The following is a 20,604-nucleotide window of genomic DNA, read 5'->3' as shown; positions in this document are numbered from 1 at the left end:
CTTTTGTCATTTTAATTTGAGATGCTTTCTATGATGCTTTTCTATTGAGATGCTTTCTAGTGACTATTAATCATTAAGCTTTCCCCAGAAGATGATACCTCAAATCACACTGTGTTGCTTGCGGCTCTATAGATGACTTGGTACAATAAGGACTTGGGAAGAAGAGCACCAGCATGAAATTCTGCACAAGAGCAGATTTCTGCAGTAAAGGTGTTCCTTATAGTACCTATCCTAACACTTTACCAAGCTTACACTACTTTACCTCTGATCCTGTCAACCTCACAGCAGAAGGAGATACAACTTTAGGGAATTTTATTACTTGCTGGAATGCAGAAAGGGAGATATATAATAAATGTTAGAAGACTGAAATACAGACAGAAATCAAGGTCTAGATGTCTCAGAACCCAGCTAATGGGAATGCAGCTAAGCTGTTTGCTAGTACATTAGTGGTTAATATCCAGGTGATGTTAGTAAAGACTAGAAGTGACTGTGATCTGATTATAGTCAGTTCAGCTTGCATGAAATGAGAATATTTATATTTTAATATATTTATTAAGTTCTACAGCATGTGTTGCAGAGGTAGCTGGGTGGTTTAGTAGTTTCTGTTGAAGAGAGAGCATGATTTTAAAAAAACATAACTACACTTGGTATTGATTAATTCCTATTTTTGGCACTCTCGGCACAGTAGTTAAGGAATTAATGAAACTGGAGATTAAGCTACACTCTTTCATAGAGAGGGTTCTTCAAAGTCATTTCTGAGGAATATTTATGAACTTGACTGTAGCTACCTATACTCTTCCACTTTTGTGAAGAAATGAAACTTTCACCTCTAGAACTGTCAGTTTAGACTTGCTGCTACTTCTAAAGGCAGAGAGGAAAGAAAGGAGATGGATTAACCCTTCAGATACTTACAGTTCTCTTTTTGGCTGCCTGTTTAGTCTCTATTTCATTTTAATCTAGTTTGACATAGGCAAGCCTGAGTTTTGACAGTGCCACTTTTCCTTGCCATTCAGAAAATACAGTAAGATGGATTTCAATAATATGAGCCGTGGGAACTGAGCACTTCTGAGACCCTGCCTGTGTCATTCGGGGAATGTCCAATGATCGCGTGCACACAGTCGTTTATTTGCTTTGCCTGCAAAAGCGGCTAGATATAAGCCAGCTCCAGCTTGTAAGCAGAATATCAGTGTCTGTGTGCCGCTATAGCCAGGATAAGAAGTCCTGCCTTGGAGCACAAGTGGGGGTATGATTATCTATCTGTACATGTCCATGCAGGTGTATCCTCGTTGGCTAAGTGGGGAACAAGCTGTTGGCTGTTTAGTTCAATGCCAAGATGGAAGCTAATGAAGACTGTTGCAAATCTGCCCCTAAACGCTATGCCTTTAAGTAAGAAAATGGCTGTTCCTAAAACAAGCTACACTAGGTCATGCCTTTAATAGAAGGATCTCTTGAAGAGAGGAGGATTTAGCATCTACCGCACTTTCAGAACGTGCACTCTTAACGCCTGAACTCCTGAGCTCAGAAATGACATTACGTAGAGAAATTCTAGGAATTGCTGATACACAGCTACAATTTCTATTAAAGTCTGACAGGACAGAGTTTCCTGCTACCTGGCAGGATCCATGGCATGAGGTGACTGCAGCCCTCTCCCCCCTATTTTGGAGCTATAGCAGGTGAAACAGGCCAAAGTTAGCAAGCACTGATGACAAGTAATAATTACATTTTTAAAATAAATCCCCAAAGTCCCATGCTTCCTTATGTATCTCAAAGTCATGTAATATAATTTTCCGGCATGGTAAGTACTAATTGAGAAATCAGAGCTGCATAGACCACCTAATTAATTTTTTATACATATTTCAGTATTTATACTGTATACTAGATTAATTAAAACTTTAGGGCGCTGTGCATCTCAAATGACTGTTGTGACTATTGACCTGCAGGCGCTTGACGAGCCTTGCAGGATACCTGGTTGTGGGGGTTGCCCCTTATTCCAGCGGGAAGCTGCGAGTGGCAGCTGGTAGGGAGCTAATACTTACCCAGAGATGCCACACAGTTAATAGGATTATTTTGCATTCCAAGTAGAGCAGAGCAGCTACTCCAGTTTTCTGACTGTGACCACTCTACTTACTAGTTGGAACTGGCAGATGACAGAAGTACCATTATACCTCTCCTCCCAGTGCGAGTTGCCCTTCACTTAACCAGCCACATGCATCCAGGAAAAGTTAGTGGGTTGGAGTACCCTTGAATGTGATTAGCGTGTCCCCATTAGCGCCCTGGGTCTGGAGGGGAATGTTGTTTTCTAGCTAGCGAGTGGGGCAAGGAAGGACGACAGTCCCCCCCCTCCATCTTGCAGTGCCTAAAGTATTACTTCCTTCAAGTTTTGTGACTATGAGTGACCGAAGAAGACCGGTGACGGCAGAGTAAAGGTACGGATGAATGCTGCGTGGGAGCCAGACCGTTCTCTGAGCACCAAAGCTGCTGTGTGTAGAGAGTGGGAGGGCCGCTCTCCCTGCCGTCTATGCAACAGCGGTCCTCGTGACTTGGAGACCAATGATCAGTTTTGCTGGATAGTCTTCTGAAAATATTCTGTGTTATAACGGTTCTTTACCAGATGTGTAAAGTGTCAATGAAAGAGATTATACAAAAAATATAAACTTTGAGGTATGGAGATCGTGAACCCCAATTTAAAGGATTTTTGTAGAGTGATATGCTGCAGTGTATTGCACAGCGTTCATTCATATTTCATGTACAGACCATGATTAGAGTGACTGAGAAATAACTTCCATCTCCCTATCTAGGTCATTCTGTTTTAGACACAAAAATAAGTTACGATAGATTTTGCTATTCTGGTAATATAAGGAAAAATGAAAATGGAGACTATTTTCCTAGGTCAGTGGCAAAAATAGTGAGAAATGAAGATAAAGTTTTGGCCTGGTTCTGTTCTTACTTGCAGCGGGGTGAATCAGCAGTAACTCCTTTGAGATGAAGGAAGACAAACATCTGTAAAGAATGGCAAATGAAGTTGTCAGGCCCTTTGTTATCAGGCTGCACCTCAGGGCTTTCCAAAACTGTGAAATATGTATCATAAAGCCCACTTAAACTCATTGATTCGCATAGCTAATCTACATGGCTCAAATCTCCTGCGCTTTACTGATACCCATCTTTGCTGTCTCCATTTGGAACAGTCCTTTCAGGAGTTTTTCCTAAAGCAGTAAGGGACTTTACATTTTATATAGCACCGTACTCTATTTCCAGTAAGCTGCTGTTCCTTTTGCCGGGTAAGAGCAGCAAGTGTCATCAAATCGACTGTGTACTGAGCTGGCTGTGTATCTTAGTATGGCAGAGGTGCTGTGCGAGCCTCATTTCTGAAGGAAGTTCCCCAGGACTGAGTTAAAATCCGCCACGTGCTCCCCGCTGGGCGTAGCCGGTCGGAGCGGGGAATGGGGAAGCTCAGGGTGCCGTGCAGCAGTCCACATGCGCCTCAGCTTTAGAAGCTGAGGTAGCAGCTGGAACTGGTAGTAGGCAGCTGAGTATTTTCAACTGAGATTTCCGCTGAAGTTAGTGCTTTTTCCAGAAGCGGACAATTGCCAGCGCAGCCGAGTTTGCTGAGCATGAGGCTGTCAGTGAGGCACTGCTGTGGTCACCCCTGTCCCAGGCACAGGCAGGAGAACTGAAACAGCGTCGCCGGACAGAGCAGATTCTCCATAGTATCGCCTGGGCCAACTACTTTTATTAACATCTTCCTTGATCCTGATGTCCGCGCACAAAACAACCCCTCACGTCCTGTGCATGGGCATCTGTTGTGTCACCGTGAGGTATCCTGACAACAGCACGAGTAGAGGGGTGCTCTCCTCGGTCTGTTGGTTCTGCCGTGGGAAGGTCCTTCGCCAAATATGTGATCCGCTGCATCTCTTCCAACTCTGTTTTCTGTTATTCTGTGATTATGCATGGCAAGTGTGCAAGCAGCAGTTTGAGCTCCTGATGTGAGGGGACAGATTTTAGGTTACAATCCCAAAATGGAGAAAGTATCATCAAGCAGAAAGCTCCATAAGTGAGGTGGGGAGAGTCAGTTTGTGGCTTACAGTTGGGTTTTAGAAAAGATGAGTAACAAAACCAGCACCTTCCCCTAAGCTGAGTCTTGCTAAAGATATGTCTTCTTTTTGCTGGACTCCCTTCTTTTCCTCACAGATCACAATGCCTTAATCTGGAAAGTAAGTCCACACATCCTGTGAATAAAATCCACTAAGCTTCATTGCTTCGTCCAAGACAAACAGAAACATTTACATTATTTCGGTGTAGAATAGCGTGGTACAATTGTTTGTGGCCTTTATTCGTTTGGAAAGGTTGCCCAAGCTGACACATGAAACAGGAGCCTGGCATACTTTTCCGTGGTTTGTAAACACCAGGTGATACATAAACAGCAGCCAAATGTAAATAGACAATCAACACAGCACCAAGGCTGAGGAGATCAGTTTGCAAAACAGGCAGATTTTCTTCTTTCAGCAGTCTTCTCCCTGCTGGTTATCAAAGGCCAGCACACACCGGTACCTGCAGCAGACCTGTGTGAACATGTTTTGTCTTCCTTTGCACAAATGTGGAAGAATGGATCCGCACGCAAGCCTTCCAAATCGGGAAACAGATTTGAAAAAAATTGCTACAATACATTGACTGATTTCTTGCCAAGACAGCTACCGAGAAGCTTCTTGATCCATTCTTGTACCGAGAAAATTAGAGGGGGGAAATACGTACCTTCTGTAATTAAAAATTAAAACCAGTCTGTTCCCTGCGTGCTGAGCTTCCTCAAGGGGGAAAAAAAGAAGTACCTTTGCTCTGCTTTTACTGCCTGGTGTCAGCAAAATATGCCCGAGCTGCAAGAGTATTAATTTTTGTTCTCTGCGTAATGGTACTGTTAACACACCAGGACTTAACCATAATTCAAGGTGTTAAAATGAGAGAAAAAAGTAGGGGCAGTATTCTGTTTTAATAATATATAAATGGCATAAATATAAAATTATACTTTCCCTTAACAAAAGAAAGAGCTGTAGCCAGCAGGTGAGCAAGAGAACACTATAGGGTGTGGTGGAGATATTATTAAATTAACTGTGAAGCCAAAACCTCTGCATGTGCGTGTGTGTGTGTGTGTGTGTGTATAAAATATCCGGCTATTTCAAACTATAGAAGCATGACAGCTGTGAAGAAGGAGTGCCGCAGGGAATTCTTTCAGAGTTTGATTTTTTTTTTAAATATGTTTGACATGGAAAATGTTTTAGTACAAATAAAGCAACTGGTATTGAACTTAAAAAGTGTATGTGGAGGGGGAGGGAGAAAGAGGAGATTGCTGTGTGGAACAGGGATGAATAATTCATGATATTTAAAGAAAGAATGCCTCCGAAATGTTCTGCAAGGCAGTCCGTGCTGATAACTCGGATGGTTATTTTCCCCCCCATTTAAGGCATCATTAATTCAACATCTTTGTAATTTTTTTTAAACCTTGTGAGATATTTCTGAAAGAAACATTATTTAACTTAGATTAGGATCTTACTTATTCAGATAATTTCATATAAATATCAAAGAGATGAGTAGGATTATTTAACCATAAAGAGACAGCTTTAGTACTGTGAGAAAAGAATCTAGGGTTTTATGTTGCTTTTTTTAAGGAAAAAAACGCAACATCTTTGCAAACTAAAATCAACCTCATGGAAGGGAGAAAATAAGAGGAGATATTGTGAACATTACTCCATAGGACACCAGTACAATATAGTGTTAGTGAATGCATTGTAGCAGAGCTTCATATGCAATCAGAAGCCAATTGTTACTGGACTGTGTACAAGCACATACTGTGCTCAATGGTCTGATGAGGTATTATGGATATGATGCAAAGAGACCTTGTGGATTAGAAATGTACAATTTATTAAAAAAGTGAAACAACTGAACATTTAAACTGAGCTGAATACAATAGCACTTCAGGTGGTAAATAGGGAGAATTCTGAGGAGTTGAGTGATTGCAAAGACTTCAGGTATTGTGGTTTATTTGAGGGGGCTGACAAAAAAATCTAACTCTTGCAATGTCCTGATTATACTATTTTGGTTTTCTGTATTTTCTTTCACTATTACATTCTGCTTTCAGTGTGGAAAAGTTCGCACAAAACAGACTGATTATTGTAAATCTCAAAAATGTGCAGAAGAGCAGCCTGTTAAAATGTAGCCTACAGATAATACATAACACTGACTTTAAATAAGAAGCTTGAGTCAAAGTGATACTCCATTAAATCATAGTTGCTGTGTAATTTATCCATCACTTTATTAATCTTTCTATTGCAGATTCCACTGTTAAACTATTCCAGCATTCCTTCATTGTTTACATTGACTAAGAGTCTTAATGGCACTGTGTGACGCGTTATTGCCGTGGCTCGGAAGTGGCAACACCCATAGATGCTATGAAATATAAAGTAGCAGTGCTTATTTTAGATCTGTCTTTTTTTTATTATTTTTTTATTTTCTGGAGTATTTATTGTCCTCTCAATGCAGAAGGCACATCTTTTTTGTTACTAGTGAACAGAACATGGAAATGTTGGGCTTCCTACCCTTTCAACCTGAGCAGGGCCCAAGGCTGAAGAGATAGCTAAGATTAGGTTTCAGGCTGTTCTTAAAAGTGCTTAGATTTGTCTTTTGTCTGTGGCTACCTGAAGGGAATTGTCACAAGACAGAAAAGCTCAAAGCAAAAACAAAAAACCAACCTCAACCTGTGCTGAGGCAGGTAGGTAGCTTGCCCAGGGAGGAGCCACTTGATACTGAAAAGAAATCATCCTGCATTGTATGGGGCTGCCATTTCTCAGACTAGAATAGATTTATGCTCTTTTAAGCAACACGCAGCAGCAACTGTTTTTTTACTGCTGGGAATCACCGGGGTTTCCTGGGGTATCTTGTCTGTGTGCCTAAGCCCCATTTTGTGCCCAAGTTGACAAGCTTGCCTGCAACATTGCTTCGGCAAATGCGGATCGGGAGTATCACGTTTAAGTTTTGCCAGTTTGCCTACCAGCTATCTGCTAACAAAAAGTTCCAGGGGAGCATGGCAAGCCTGTGCCCAGCTAAGCCTTTTGTTTTTGCAGATGTTTAGGCTTAGAGGAGTGCTGGAGAGCCCTGGCAACACCGGGGCCCTGTTTGCGCTTGTCGGCTGCTCTTCTGCTCTCATTGTCTGAACCTGCGTGCATTGTTCTCCGACAGGTGAGAACTACCCGGTGCAGTTCATTCCCTCTACGATGGCAGCTGCCGCTGCTTCTGGACTCAGCCCTCTGCAGCTCCAGGTATGTGCCAGAACAAAAAAATGTGGGACGCCAGCCAACATTTTAGGGGGAAACGGCGAGCCAGCTGTATGCTAAATAATAGTCTGCATGTTAAATAATTTTTTGAGCGCAGCCCAGGAGGATTAACACCTTGTGTACTTATGGCACTGCAAATACAGCAATGTGTGGCCAACCTTGATACTGGGAGTGGAAGACTTTGTACTCTGTATTTTAGATCAGTGGAGTTAATGGTATTTTTTTAATTATGTGACCGGTTGTCAGGAGATATGTTCAGAGATCTTTTACCACTTTATTTTCATTTCGGCTTTTCCCTCTAGCTGCGCTCTACTACCTTTAGTTGGGGCAGTGAGTGCAGCAGAATAAATATGTGTTATTGGGTTTTTTTCTTTTTCTCAGACAGTGTGGTGTTGACAATACAATAAATTGCAAACTCTCTTAGCTTCTGTATTTAGGTAATCTTAACCTTTCCGTGCATTAAGCTGGTCAGATGCCAAGCACAGTCAGGAGCCTTGGTTTGGTCATTTGTTTATTTTTGGCATATATAGAGCTAAATGTTGTGAAAGAATGATCTATGTGCCATATTATTAGCTAGCTTTTTGTGGCAAGAAGTTTTTAATTTCACAAGAAAAGACACAACAATGTCATAAATAATGAAGAAGCAGTCAAAAGCTTTCAGAGTTAAAATGTGTGGAAAGCAAGTGACAGTGAACATGAGAGGAAAAGCCATTAAAGATGCATGTAACTATTTGCAAGCAAACCTTTGAAACCCCTGTTTGAGTTAGGTTGGGGTTAGTTTCAGACACAAAGTAGGGATAAATTGTTCCTAAAGTAGCAAAGTACTACAGTATTAATGCCAAAATGTCCTTTTCACTTACCCTTCTGCAATTATATCGTTTTCCAAAGGGAGCAAAGCAAATTAAAAATCCTGTAGTCTTTAGCCAATGCGTGTAGCTGGTATTCTTCTTGCAGAGATAACTTAGGGTAAGTGGAAACAGGAGCAGAACTCACTGTTCAGTGACGGTCCAGAACCGGCTAAAAAGACTCCTTGAGCCTATGGCTGACCTAACCGAGAATCAAAACACGGACAGGTAACATCCTGACACTGCAGAGAAAAAGGGCCCAAAAATACTTTGGGGGGACGTTGATATTAAGACTGTATCTAAGACGTCTCCAAGCCTAAAACCAAAGAGGAGTTTTTCAAAAGGAACAACTGCGGGTACCCAATTTCACTGCTTTGAAAATCTGTATTTGAAAACTTAAATGAGTTCTGTTAGCTTTAGCTGAGAAAATACTTCAGAAACCAGCTTTGTGAACAGAGAGATGATTTTGGCTACCTTTGAAATGCAATGCCACAAATAGTAAGCCTACACAAGACTGTAGGGCAGGAAAGGATAAAAACTATTCAACTGCTACAGAAACAGGGTATAAAACAGATATTCTCAGCTCTTTTGCAAGAACTAGTTGTAGCTAGGATTCACAAAGCTATTTGCATATCAGCCCTGTTTTAGAATTATAATACCATTTTATTAATTTGCGGAAATGATTGGCAAAGCTGTTATAAACCACTAGTAGAGCAAATAAAACAACCAGCAAAGTGCTGCAAATAATTTGAAAAACATTTGAGTGTTTGAGGGGCCAGAATTTCCCTTCAGATTTATTTATTTTACAATGTTTTTTTTCATTGTTTCTCATTTTTTTATTTTATTTGAATTTCACCCTCGTGGATTTTCAAAACCTTTATAATTAACATTTAATGGGCGTAACACCTAAGTAATACTTTGGCCTTCAGTTGCTACCTGTTTATCTGATTGTCAAATTGGCTGAACTGAATTGTATTTACTCCTAGTATTAGTTTTCTCTTTGTGTAATTTCCCTCCCTGTTCCCTAAAAGAACACCTCACTTGGGTGTGTTTGAGGAAGGAAATTTGGTGTTATACCTGATGCATCATGAGAACTGTTAGGGGAGTAGCCTTTCCGCTCATTTTCCATCTTTGCTTCTCTTCCCTGTCCTTTCTCTGTCCTGCTCCCTTTCTTCCATGCACCCCACCCGCTTGTTTATTTACATGATTCCTGTGATCATGGTGTCTGAGTATTTCCCAACTGCTGAGTATTTTCCCAGCCATTTTTCCAGCTGGTGGGAGTAGTAGCTAATTCATTTGCAGCCTTGGTTTTGTTTCTACGTGTGCGTGTGTGTGCGCGTGTGTGTGTGAGAGAGAGAGATCTATGTTTGAAGAACTTGTTGAGGGAATGTTATTTCCAATAAAAGAAGTTAAGCATTAGCTGTAGCATTTTAAATTTACCAGCACATTCCTATTTCTTGCAAAACTATATTTCATAATCCATATCCAGCTTCAGTGAAAATTCTCTCCTGGCTTTAAACTTCTACTCTCTCCTCTTTTTTCACTTATGTTGTTGGGGATGTCCATGCTTCGGATAGCTGGTAGCAGCAATTTTGTGATCTTCATCTTTCTGTGCGTCAGGACAGCTTGTGTGGAAGTTCTGACTGTGATAGCCCAGAGAACAGTTTATTCCCAGCTACGTCATGCAACAATAACAGTTATTCCACAGAGAATGCTTCTCCATGGGAAATTTATAATTAATTGCTTGCCAATTTTATTGAAACTATTTAGCACATTGGTATCAAAATGCATTTTCTCTGGATTGTATGTTTGTGGTTCGCCAGTGGATTATGTATCACCTTGAGTAAAGAAATCTGTATTGAAGTCACATCTGGTAATCTCTCAATTAACTAGTTTCGATCGCATGGGCCTTGCATAAAATGAAATTAAAATGTTCTCCTTCGACAACAGAGCTGAGTAAAGAAACTAAATTTTGACCCATCCACTCTTAATATTTTGCAGCATATTGATTAGCTAGCGTATTGATTAGCTAGCTGTAAAACACCATAAATATTTGGTTGTTGCTTTGAATATCCTGAAAGAAAGTTGTAATTACCACATGTTTATGCCGGTCTGTGTTCCTGAAGTGGTGGCATGCTGTGCTTTGGGTTGGCTTTAGGTAGCTTCTTTTTATCCGTATACTGATCTCATGAGGGCAGCATCGATGATGGTGTTGACAGAAAGCCTCTGTCACACCAGTTTCCTCAACAACTTGAGCAAGATCTGCGTGGTAGGACCAAGCCTTTTTGGGACTCTGAGTGAGGGCCTTGCTGGTGAAGGAACAGGCCTCTAGGTCTGGTCCAAGAGGACGGACCAAACTATTTCCGTTCACCCCTCCAGCTTCAAACAACTGTGAGTGGATCCTGCCGAATCAACCTTCTGATAAATAGTTTACTGATATACTACCAAATACACCCGTAGCAGGTATGCATAGTGGTGTGCGAACCCCTTCTGACGCACGTGTGTAACACAAGCATGTTGCTGTAACTAATCGGCGTGAGCCGTAAAACATGTCAGTAATTTTCTCTTTGCTCCTCTGTTTTTATTCCTTCCTTCTCCGGAGTTTCTCTCCTTCCCTGTTTCCCTGAATTTTATCCCAACTTTTCAGATGTTTGGACTGATATTGGCTGACTCGAGATATGTGTGCACAGTAGTCTTGCTAAAAGAGTGAGCTTGATCGTGAAGTGAGTTTTCCCAACTTCCATGGTGCTAGTAGTAGTGACCTAGTTACTGGGAGGTGCCGTGGTGGCTGAGTTGGCACCTACGTGTCTTCACTTTCAAACAGGGAATGTTACTGCATGCTCTTTGTTGTTTAAAAATCTGCTTTCGTTCTTATGCATTTCTATAAAGCAGTTTATGTAATAAATAAGGAAATGTCGCAACTTTCAACCACCACTGGTAAACTGTTGATAGAAATGGAAGCAGTACAATGATGCTAGCTGGAGTTATTCCCAAACAAAGTGAGCTCTAGGAAAAAAAGCAAAACAGAAAAGCTTTAGTTCATAACTTTTTCCCCAAACTATCTGTGTAATTTGTCCTTTGAAATTTATCGCTTATAACACTAATGAACCTTGGCAAGTCTTAACTGTAGTTGCAGCTGTGTTCTTGAAGCCTGAAGTTTTTATAATCCATTAAAAAAATTTAAATTTTAACTAAACACATATTTGTCTCTTCCTATTCTCCCCTCCCACCTCATGCTACTCCTCCGCACTCTCTTCTAATTGCAGTCAAAGTAAATGACCTTTTGTTATACCGCTGGGTGCGGATCCAGTGCGCTGCTGAAGCATTGCATAGCCTGCCTCAGGGGCACAATATTAGTCGAGTGAAGGCCAAAGAATGCTATTTTTAGTTGAACAGTTCAGCAGATGGAGGCATGAATACTCATATATCTGAAGGTTGAGGGGTTTGAACCATTAATTTTGATAATGTATTTAACCCTGGGAACAATCAGAAACTGTAACTCTAAGGTTACAATGCTTTTGACCTTTAGAGAACAGAGGGCACTCAGTACAGTAAACAATATATTACATTTCTACTTATTCCAATTCTCTCACACATATAAATTTCAGGACACAGTTGACATTTGCTTTCCTCAGCTATTTTAGTGCTGGTCCTTAAAGTAAGTCAAGAAGAATGTGCAGGAAAGAGGCCAATGTAATGCGACAGTCATGTAAATATGGCCTTTAAATAGCTAAGATGTTAAACGTGGCCTTTTATGAAGAAATATTATTCTCAGGAACTCGAATCTTGGTGACTTATTATTGCAATGAAAAAGTTGTTTTAGTGGACTGCATCTCTTTATGGAGTTTCCTTTATAAGTTGTAACCTTAAAGCAATTTTTTAGTGGGGCTAATGCGATCTGATAGCGATAGCTTACACTGGAGGTGATTTGGTCCCACTCTGGTACCACATCATGCAAAGTGATGTACCTGCCTTATGTCTTATTAAATGATGCATGCCCCTCTTCAACAAATATAGCAGTTAAATATCACGCAGCTTAAGTATTTCTAATTAAAATATCTCCATGTGTCAGCATATTGGTAATGTATTATTTTAATCCATTTATTTTGTTTATGAAACAGTGACATATGTTTAGATTGTGAAATATATGAGCCTTAAAAATCACTTTATTGAAGAAAATTAATTTCTACAATGCTGTCTCAGTAATGTGTTCACTCACCCAGTCAGTCACTGGCAGGGCTGCCAGTCTTAATGTTGGTTAGACACAGTTTAACAGTTTTGTGTGACATAACACTCTCGGATGTAGGCAATGATAATTTTTTCAAATGCAAAAACCATGGGGTTTTTCTTTCTTTTTTTTAACACAACGAAGAGTGGGGATTGGGTAAATGTGAAAGAGATTTGGTGAGACCAATCAAAATTAAAAACAGCTAGTTACCTTTTCAAAGTTAGACACTGTAATTTGTTTGTCAGCGGGTAGATGTTTGGGTCAGCACTGTGAGTGAGTGACTGTCAGCGGGAATTCCTACAAGACAAGTAATTTCCCTCAATGTATTACTGACAGATTGCTCACTTCTTCGAATCACTAGAGAAAACAAACTTAATATTGTTACAGGCAGAGTTTCTGTCTTCATTAGCCTTATAGAATGATTTTATCTAGCATTCAAAGACTACTGAGCTCTAGGTGGGCATATTTTAACAGAATGTTCCTTATTATGATACAGTGAATAGTGGCCTAAATTAAGGGAATGGTATGTGCAAATTTCAGTATGTGGAAGTAGTAATTTAAATATTTTGGTCTTTTTCCTATGTAGAAATTTAGATGGTAGCAGAGGAAGGAAAGAGGTTAAAAGAAGATTTTATTAGGGCGCTGAGAGACCAAGCAAGCCCTTTAATGAAAATAAAATTAAAATTATGCCAAGCTTGCAATACTTAGGAAAATTTAATTAAAATCAATGAAATAGTTATACTTGTTCCCGTTTTCTACTTGAATGTTTATGTCTCTGTATGTAATATCTGTGTTATCAAGTTGAATTATATCAGTGGCAGTATCAATGAAAATGATATCATTGAGTCAGTATTTTACTGTATGACCCCCTTTCTTTGCAGATTTTCTTAATCCTACATCTTCTCTTACTCTTTCTCATCTTCAGCCCTGAATTATCTGCCCAAATGATTTTCTTCAAGAAATGACAGCACATCAAAATTGAGACTTTTGGCAAGAGTGTACTGATTTTGATGAAATTGTTGCCAGAGAATTTTTGTAGCTCCTCCAGTGATGACATTCCTGGTCAAAATGAGAGGGAATCTCCCTATTCTCAAATTAGTAAAAACAGACAAACGAAAACCCATTAGCTAGAGTAACCAGCTTGAAACATCAGCATTGCAGCTGCAAGACCCTTTTCTCACCCATATCACGACCCGCATCTCCAATGACTACCTTAAACAGCCTCTCTTTGTTACTCTCTTCTATTCCTCCTTAAAGGAACAGTGTCGCAGTATTTAATAAATAAAATACAGGGAAATTTAAGAAAGACGCTGTTTCTATAGTCCAGTGGTTCCAGCACTTTTCTTGGATGTGGCAAACCTCAGTCTGGTCCCTGGCTAGCTGTTGCCGCCACGCTGCAGGAAGTACTCCAGCCACCGGCCCTTACCTAGTTCTCTTTTTCTGTTCCTTTCGAATGAGCAGCCCCTCCTCTGCTTGGGGAGCTGCTCTTCTCCTGAGTCTGCTCTCTTCTCCCGAGCTGCAAGACTTTTCGATCAGGCAGCTAAGGATCAGGCTCCCAGCCTGATTCCCATCTTTTGCACCTTTAGATTTTCCCAAGCAGGGCAGCTGCCTTGTGGGTCCTTATGCTCTGTTACAGGGAGAATTTAGCATTAAGGTCATAAATGGCACAGATACAAACTCACTTATCAGGAAACTCGTATGCTTAAAAAGACATCATCTTTATAACCTGGGTGGCAGGAGGTTTCCTGTGTCTCTTTATTCTGTGTCAGCATGGGAGCTCCAGCCCAGCTGACCTGAGGGGCTGAGCCCCCAGCCCGGACGGGGTGTTCTTGCTGCCTTCACTGCAGCTGCCCCTCACTGAAAGTCCAGGCTCTGTTTTAAAATAACTGTGCTTTGCAGAACTCTCTCCCAGGGGGGTGTATCCACTCAGAAGCCAGTAAGAAGCAACTAAAATACAGCTGTGTTTACTGATAGAGCACTGGAGGCAGGTACTACCGAGTGTCATCAGGGGACGAGCACATTTCATAAAGCTCTTTTAGGGTTGCGGCACCCCTGTGGGGGACAGGCTGGCTGTGAGGCTGCTCGGAGCTGGCGGTTGGACTCCTTCGAGCTCTCTAGAAATGGATATGGTGTATGCCTCATAGGAATTAGCTGTAAGTGAGTCTGTTGCCAGAAGTTTACTGTTGTGATAACCTTACAGGAAGCTTAATTTGGCTACAGATTACAAAAATGAAGTTTTGGGGTTTTTTTTTCATGTGAAGGTGTTAACATATTTGGATATTTAAGAAGTTATCGGCAGTCCGATTAAAGACAAAGATGGTTTTTCATGAGGCCATCTCTATCCACAAAGGAAAAATCCACTTCTGTATCATCATTGCTCCCAGACTGATTGCTACAGAAAGAGAAAACTTAGTAACTCACTTCTCACCTGAAGTAAAAGTTACAAGAATTATGATGGTTAGAAGAGACCTTCTAGGTGTATATACACAGACACACATGTACATCATGCTCACAGGAAATAGAAAAATTCTCCTAAAGTTCATGGACTGGAAAGATATCAACTGTGTTATTTTCAAGGGCCTTCATTATAGTAAGAGAATATTTCCTCCCGCTCTCCCCATGCAAACGAAAAGGGAAATTCATAGGAGACGAGATAGAACTCAACGAATCCGTTTGTCTCACTGAGTAGAGCCTTTTTAGATGATGAGATGTGACTGCCGTAGCCTCCTTGCACCCGGATTATCTCAGATGTTGTCCATATATTTATCTGTGTTGCTTTCAGAATCCATATGATTGAGAAACTAGAAAAGCTTCCTGGCTCTTACAAAGTATTGGAATCATCCGTCCGTGTTAGACTCGGCATGGAGGCTACGTATGGCTATGGGGCACAACAGAAGGCTTGCAGATCACTCCCAAAATAAAGGAGGAGCATCTTATCTTAAGCAATAAGGGAAGAAAAACATGGCATGTTTAGATGTCAGTACTAAAGGACCATAAAGGGATCATTCACAAAATTTAAATCCGACACTAGTGAAGTCAACACATTGGAACACATATTTTGGAATTGTGTAAGGTTGAAATTGGGGAGGATAACTGGAATTACAGAAGATAGTTAGGCATAAAAACAAATAAAGAAGTATTTCAGATGCAGGAATAGTGAGAATGTGTTGACAAGTCTGCTGGACTTTTTGGAATTGAAGTGAGCAATAAAAAGAAGTAAAGTCTTTTCAAAGAAGTTACAGGATTTGTCCTATGCATTAGAAAGAAAGACGGATCACCAGATTTAACTAGACTACAGCTTTATTAAGTAACACGCCTGGGAACTATCCATAGTAATTCATCCGGTTCAAGCCATCTATTCTGCTACAGTCTTCAACACCTAGGGGAGGGCTAAAATCAGGCCTCATAACCCTTTTAATCTGGTCACAACAGCGTTGCTGAAATATCATCACAACCTTCCATTATCAGAAGGCTCGGCAGGCTTATGCTAAACACTCATTTGCTTGTGTAAAATACATCAAGTTACAATGAATTTGTAATAGTAAGTTCCCAGTTACCTGGTTTTGAGGTGTAAATGTGAATTTTTCTAGATGTGATTTTTATAAGCCCATTTGAAAAAATGTTTTGCATAATTTTGCGTGCACTTCCTTTAAGGAAATTATTGAATTTTCCTTGAAGGTACATGAAAGTTCTAAATGTACAGTAAAAGATCAGTGTGAGAGATCTGCTAAGCAGCCTGCAAAGCACAATTATTTTTAATGCCTTAAAATAACTGTAAACTGGGCTTGTTTTCAGCTTTACAAAAAAAGAAGAAATTCACTGTTTTTTGCATTTAAATATACATTTTAAATATGTTGACTTATCAGGTAACGCAGCAGGCTGAATGGGGACAAACCATTTTTAATGGTATGTTAATTGAATGGGATGCTAGAGATGCACCTGAGTGACTTTTTTCCCAGATATGCCCCAGCTGACTGCTAAAGCTTCTCCTGATCAGTAGAGCCAGTATATATTTATTATGTCCCTGTCTGTCTTCCGTTTTTGCTAGTGAAAATAATAGAATGGTTGCAAGCTACCATATGAACTGCCTGTGTCCCTTATAGAAGTATAAAAGCATTGTGGCTTCAAACCCCAAGCAGCACTTTTGAAAATTCAGATCTTAATTGTAGAGCTGCTTCAGCGTCTTCTCACAAGGCTGGGATACAGATATGGGAGTTGAGAGAGGTGGTTTAACTGAGACTCTCCCTTTTCCCTGACTTGCACCCATTTATTGGGATGGTGGCTCAGCATTCTGTCATGGGGTCCTGCAGAAATGTAATTGTAGGGCTTTTGCCTCTCAGGGTGATTAGCAGGAGCAGGTGAGTCTTGGGTTTTCTTGTTCTGTGTCTATACAATTCTGGAAAATATTGCAGTAGCTGTAACGGACATTTTGTCCTTCTGGGTGGTCAGATGAATGAACTTATTTCAAGTCTTAAGAAATATTTCTAGAGAAGATTTGTTGCCACTTATGTTTTACATGTACTGATTCCTTTGGCTTTTACCGATCCCTCTGATTTTCTGCCTGCCAATTTTGTGGCCAGGTTGACAAACTCAGAAAGACTACACTGGAAGCAGCAATTGCACAGCCTTCTTCTGTCCTGAATTGATGTCATCCCCTGTAGGATTAGGAGAATAATTAAGTTTTTAGACCCCTTCAGCTAAGATTGTCTACATTACTGGCAATTGTACCAGTGACATAAACATGTGCTTACTAGGAAACTCATTCACCAACTCATTTCACACGGATCAACAAGCAGTTACTTGTAATTGCTTGTAATCCTGCTGACGTGAGCCAGAATGAAACTACTGACTTCCCTGACAGAGCCCGTCCTACGTGCTACCATTTCTTTTTAAATATAGAAATATATAAAATTGTGAAATACCAAATTTGATGAGCTTTAATAACTGTCATCAGTTCATTAAACTTACTGTAAGTAATTGTTTTTCAATCATATAATTCTATTTTCTTTATAACAGTATTCTCTTTAGGCTTCTTCTTTCTCTCCTACCTTCAGTCCAGGGAACATCTCCATGCATAAGTGAGTGACACTGTCTGAATTCTCGAGTTAACTGCTTTTCATATGGATCCCTCGCATTTGTTGTTAAAATTTATGTTAGCAGTAAGGAATAAAGAAATGATTTTTGGGAGAGTTTCTAAAAGAATATCAGGAAACATTTTAAATTTGGTGTATGAATACTAGGAGTGCTGCATCACCAGAGAAGGTAGTATTAGGATAGTATAAAATGAATGAGGAAACTGTGTTCTGATACAATGAGTAGATCTGGTTATATTTTCATTTTAAAGAAGTGCTGCTGCTTTGCTTCCCCTGGAGGTAAGAGTTGAGTTGTACAGATTAGAGCCGTTGTCTGCAGCTGTCTTTGGAGTCATGCATCCTGCTCCTTGCTTCCTTTCCTAGGTGAGCTTGCTACTCTGTTAACTTTGATGCTATCCACAACTTTGATGAGGTAAAATTTATACTATAAAAATGCCCAAAACAAATGCTAACAGAGGCAAACATAGGAAAACCATAAAAAGATTTATCTTCAGCATTTCAGATTATTTCTTGACTAACATCATCCACTAGAAGCTTGAAATTATTTTTTCCAGCAAACACATTTTTCCTTTGCAGTGACTAGCTTTGTATTGAAGGTTTCTGGACTTAATTGAACTTATATTTTATTTCTCTATTTACTTCTATATCAAATATATAATAGTTTTAAGCAGAGCATGTCGTTGTTATCATGTAAAATCGTAAGAGATTTGAAGATTTCCTGCCGATTTCCAAGCTGAGTGGTACGTCATGTAATCTGATAGAATCGCAAAGGTAGTAAATCTTGTTCTTCTTTCCTCTGCATGGTAAGCAATGGTAGTCTGCAAGACCTGCAATCTAAAAGTAGCACGTCAGCGTTCTGACAGCATTAGGGGAAGGTATTTAAATCTTTGTGCTAAAGGGAAGGATTTTTGTGACATTTGTACTATCTTAGTGTAGAGAAAATGGCTACAGACATTTGATAAAGTTTTTACATATTGTTGCATTGTTTTATCTTCATATTTACAATATCACGTTAAGATAACGGGCTTTTATTAATGCTCACATTTTATCTTTAATAGGAATACTTTCTAATCGTATTCAACTGTACCTCGTTCAGACACTAGCAATGCTTCTGTAAGTGCAGTAATAGTGTATCCGTTTTGTGAGAAAATGGTGACAGATTCACAGAAAGTGTATTTGAACTGGGGGACTGAAGACTGCTTCACAGCTTCTGGGTAGAGGTGCTCATCCCATGCTGCGACGGGAGCTGGGAGCCCCCAGGCCCATATGGATCGCGTGCTGTGGTACGGGGGTTAGCCACGTCCCCCGGCGGGACAGAGAAGGGACTAAGGCTGGAGGCTGCACCCTGAGAGTGTTCCTGCTCCGCAAGAGCAGAGCGGAGGAAGGCTCCCAGTTAAACTGCCTCTCATTAGGTGCACCCCTTGGGGAAAAGTGCCACTAGAAGATGTTTCAAAAGCGCTCTTTCAGGTTTGGTCTTGCTTTCAGAAGAGACTCAAAGAGTTTGCGTGGTAGCACGCAACTCTTCCATTATTGCTTCTAGCAAAAATACAAGACAATAGATGTGCTAAGTGGAAGGCAGGAGACTTTTTAGGATTCTTTTATTCCTTACCATAACCTGATCTGGACCAACTAAAACCCTTGCTCTTTTTGTCATGCCTCAAGATAAAATGTCAATGTTTCAATGACAGGAAAGACGCTTATTATTTTAGAACTCCCACTTTATTACCTATATTACCTACATTATAAATACCTAACAGAAGCCTCAGCTCACTTGATGTTTTAAGTAGTTTGTATAAAGAGCAGTTGTTATAATCACTACAAGCAATTTGTGGCTTACATACTTCTGTGCTTTTTCTTCTTTCATCCTCTCCTTTCAGCATAAGGAGTTCAACTGGGGAAAAAGTAGTAAGGTATTACAGCCTATTCCTCCATTAGGTGATGAGCGCAGATTGTGTGGAAAGGGCAGGTTTTATCACCGCTTTCCCTTTCTGCTCTTTGTCTAGGATTCTTTTCCAGAGTACTCAATTTGAGGTAGCAAATGGTCAAACCTGAGCATTTCATGTTTGTTTTTGTCTCCGCTTAGAGGGTTTTTTAGTGCTACCTATGCAGAGCTGTGCAATTGCAGTATTTCATTCCCACTGTATTTCTATTCCCTGCTTTGTGCATCAGTCTCGGGTGCATGCAGCAGGTTGCATGCCAGCAGATGAAACAGATGTTTCGGCCATACTGGAATGGAGCGGCATGCTACATCAGGACCTGGATATTCCTCCTGACATCTGGATGCTGCTGGGTTGGGAAGCCTGCCTTAGGCCAGGAGGCTGGAGGAGCCTTGTGGCAGTGAACATAGGGTCTTTGCTGCTCTTTAAGCGATTAGTGCACTGAAGCAGCAATAATGCTGAATTATCGCTTGGTTGCGTTCTTCTAAGGAATCTTGGGACAAAGGGATAGTCAAGGAGGAGTATTTACAGTAAAGTCATGTTCAGAGAGACAAGACTAATTGCCATATATTAAAAAGCTTTCTTTCAAATGATTTAATAGTAAAATTGTTATGGATACTTTAGGAAACTTTTTACAAAGCAGCAAACAAATAGCTTACAGAAAAACCTCCCTTTCTCATTTGAAATCATTAAGATGAAAAAAGACAATTTCAGCTACTTTCCGATTTGATGGTCATGGTCAAATTATATGAAAGAGACAACAAAATGTGACTGAGGACATGAAATTGAAGGTACACTAATGTTCATGCCTACTAGAGACAAAAATGTGAACTTCTAATAGCTGCAGGGAAGAATATTAGGTATGGGAGCTGTCTGACTTATGCATTGATTCTTTATAGTTTCACTTTATCAAGTTGAAAATTGTGCTGCGTGTGCTGCTGGAGCCTAAACTGTCTGCTGCAGCACTTTCCTTTATGATGTGTGTTATTTAAACACAATAGACATGGTATATTGCATGGAAATAGATGTTTAATGTTTTGTGATTACTAGCTGTCAGAGGAAATAGCATTTAGCCTGGATTCCCCCCACCCTTTATAAATTGTCATTGTTAAGACCAATGTATTTAAGCGAGGGTCCTCTCAAACAAATTATAGCTTTTTGGGGAGCATCAGGTAATATTTT

The 20,604-nt window shown here is 40.2% G+C and overlaps 1 protein-coding gene across 18 annotated transcripts in view; it reads left to right on the top strand.

Moving 5' to 3' along the window:
• SOX6 (SRY-box transcription factor 6) overlaps nt 1-20,604 on the top strand; it is a 386,297-nt gene that overhangs the window by 286,483 nt on the left and 79,210 nt on the right. For all 18 annotated transcript variants that reach the window (XM_064513069.1, XM_026104417.2, XM_064513071.1 and 15 more), the window contains one exon: nt 7,225-7,304. In XM_064513069.1, the coding sequence (XP_064369139.1) occupies nt 7,225-7,304 (80 nt within the window). The remainder of the gene's footprint in view (nt 1-7,224; nt 7,305-20,604) is intronic.

This window comes from Dromaius novaehollandiae, chromosome 5 (assembly GCF_036370855.1).
Source record: "Dromaius novaehollandiae isolate bDroNov1 chromosome 5, bDroNov1.hap1, whole genome shotgun sequence".
In the NCBI taxonomy this organism is placed as follows: domain Eukaryota; kingdom Metazoa; phylum Chordata; class Aves; order Casuariiformes; family Dromaiidae; genus Dromaius; species Dromaius novaehollandiae.
Note: the sequence above shows the minus strand (reverse complement) of the source record. Positions and strands in the feature narration are given on the sequence as shown.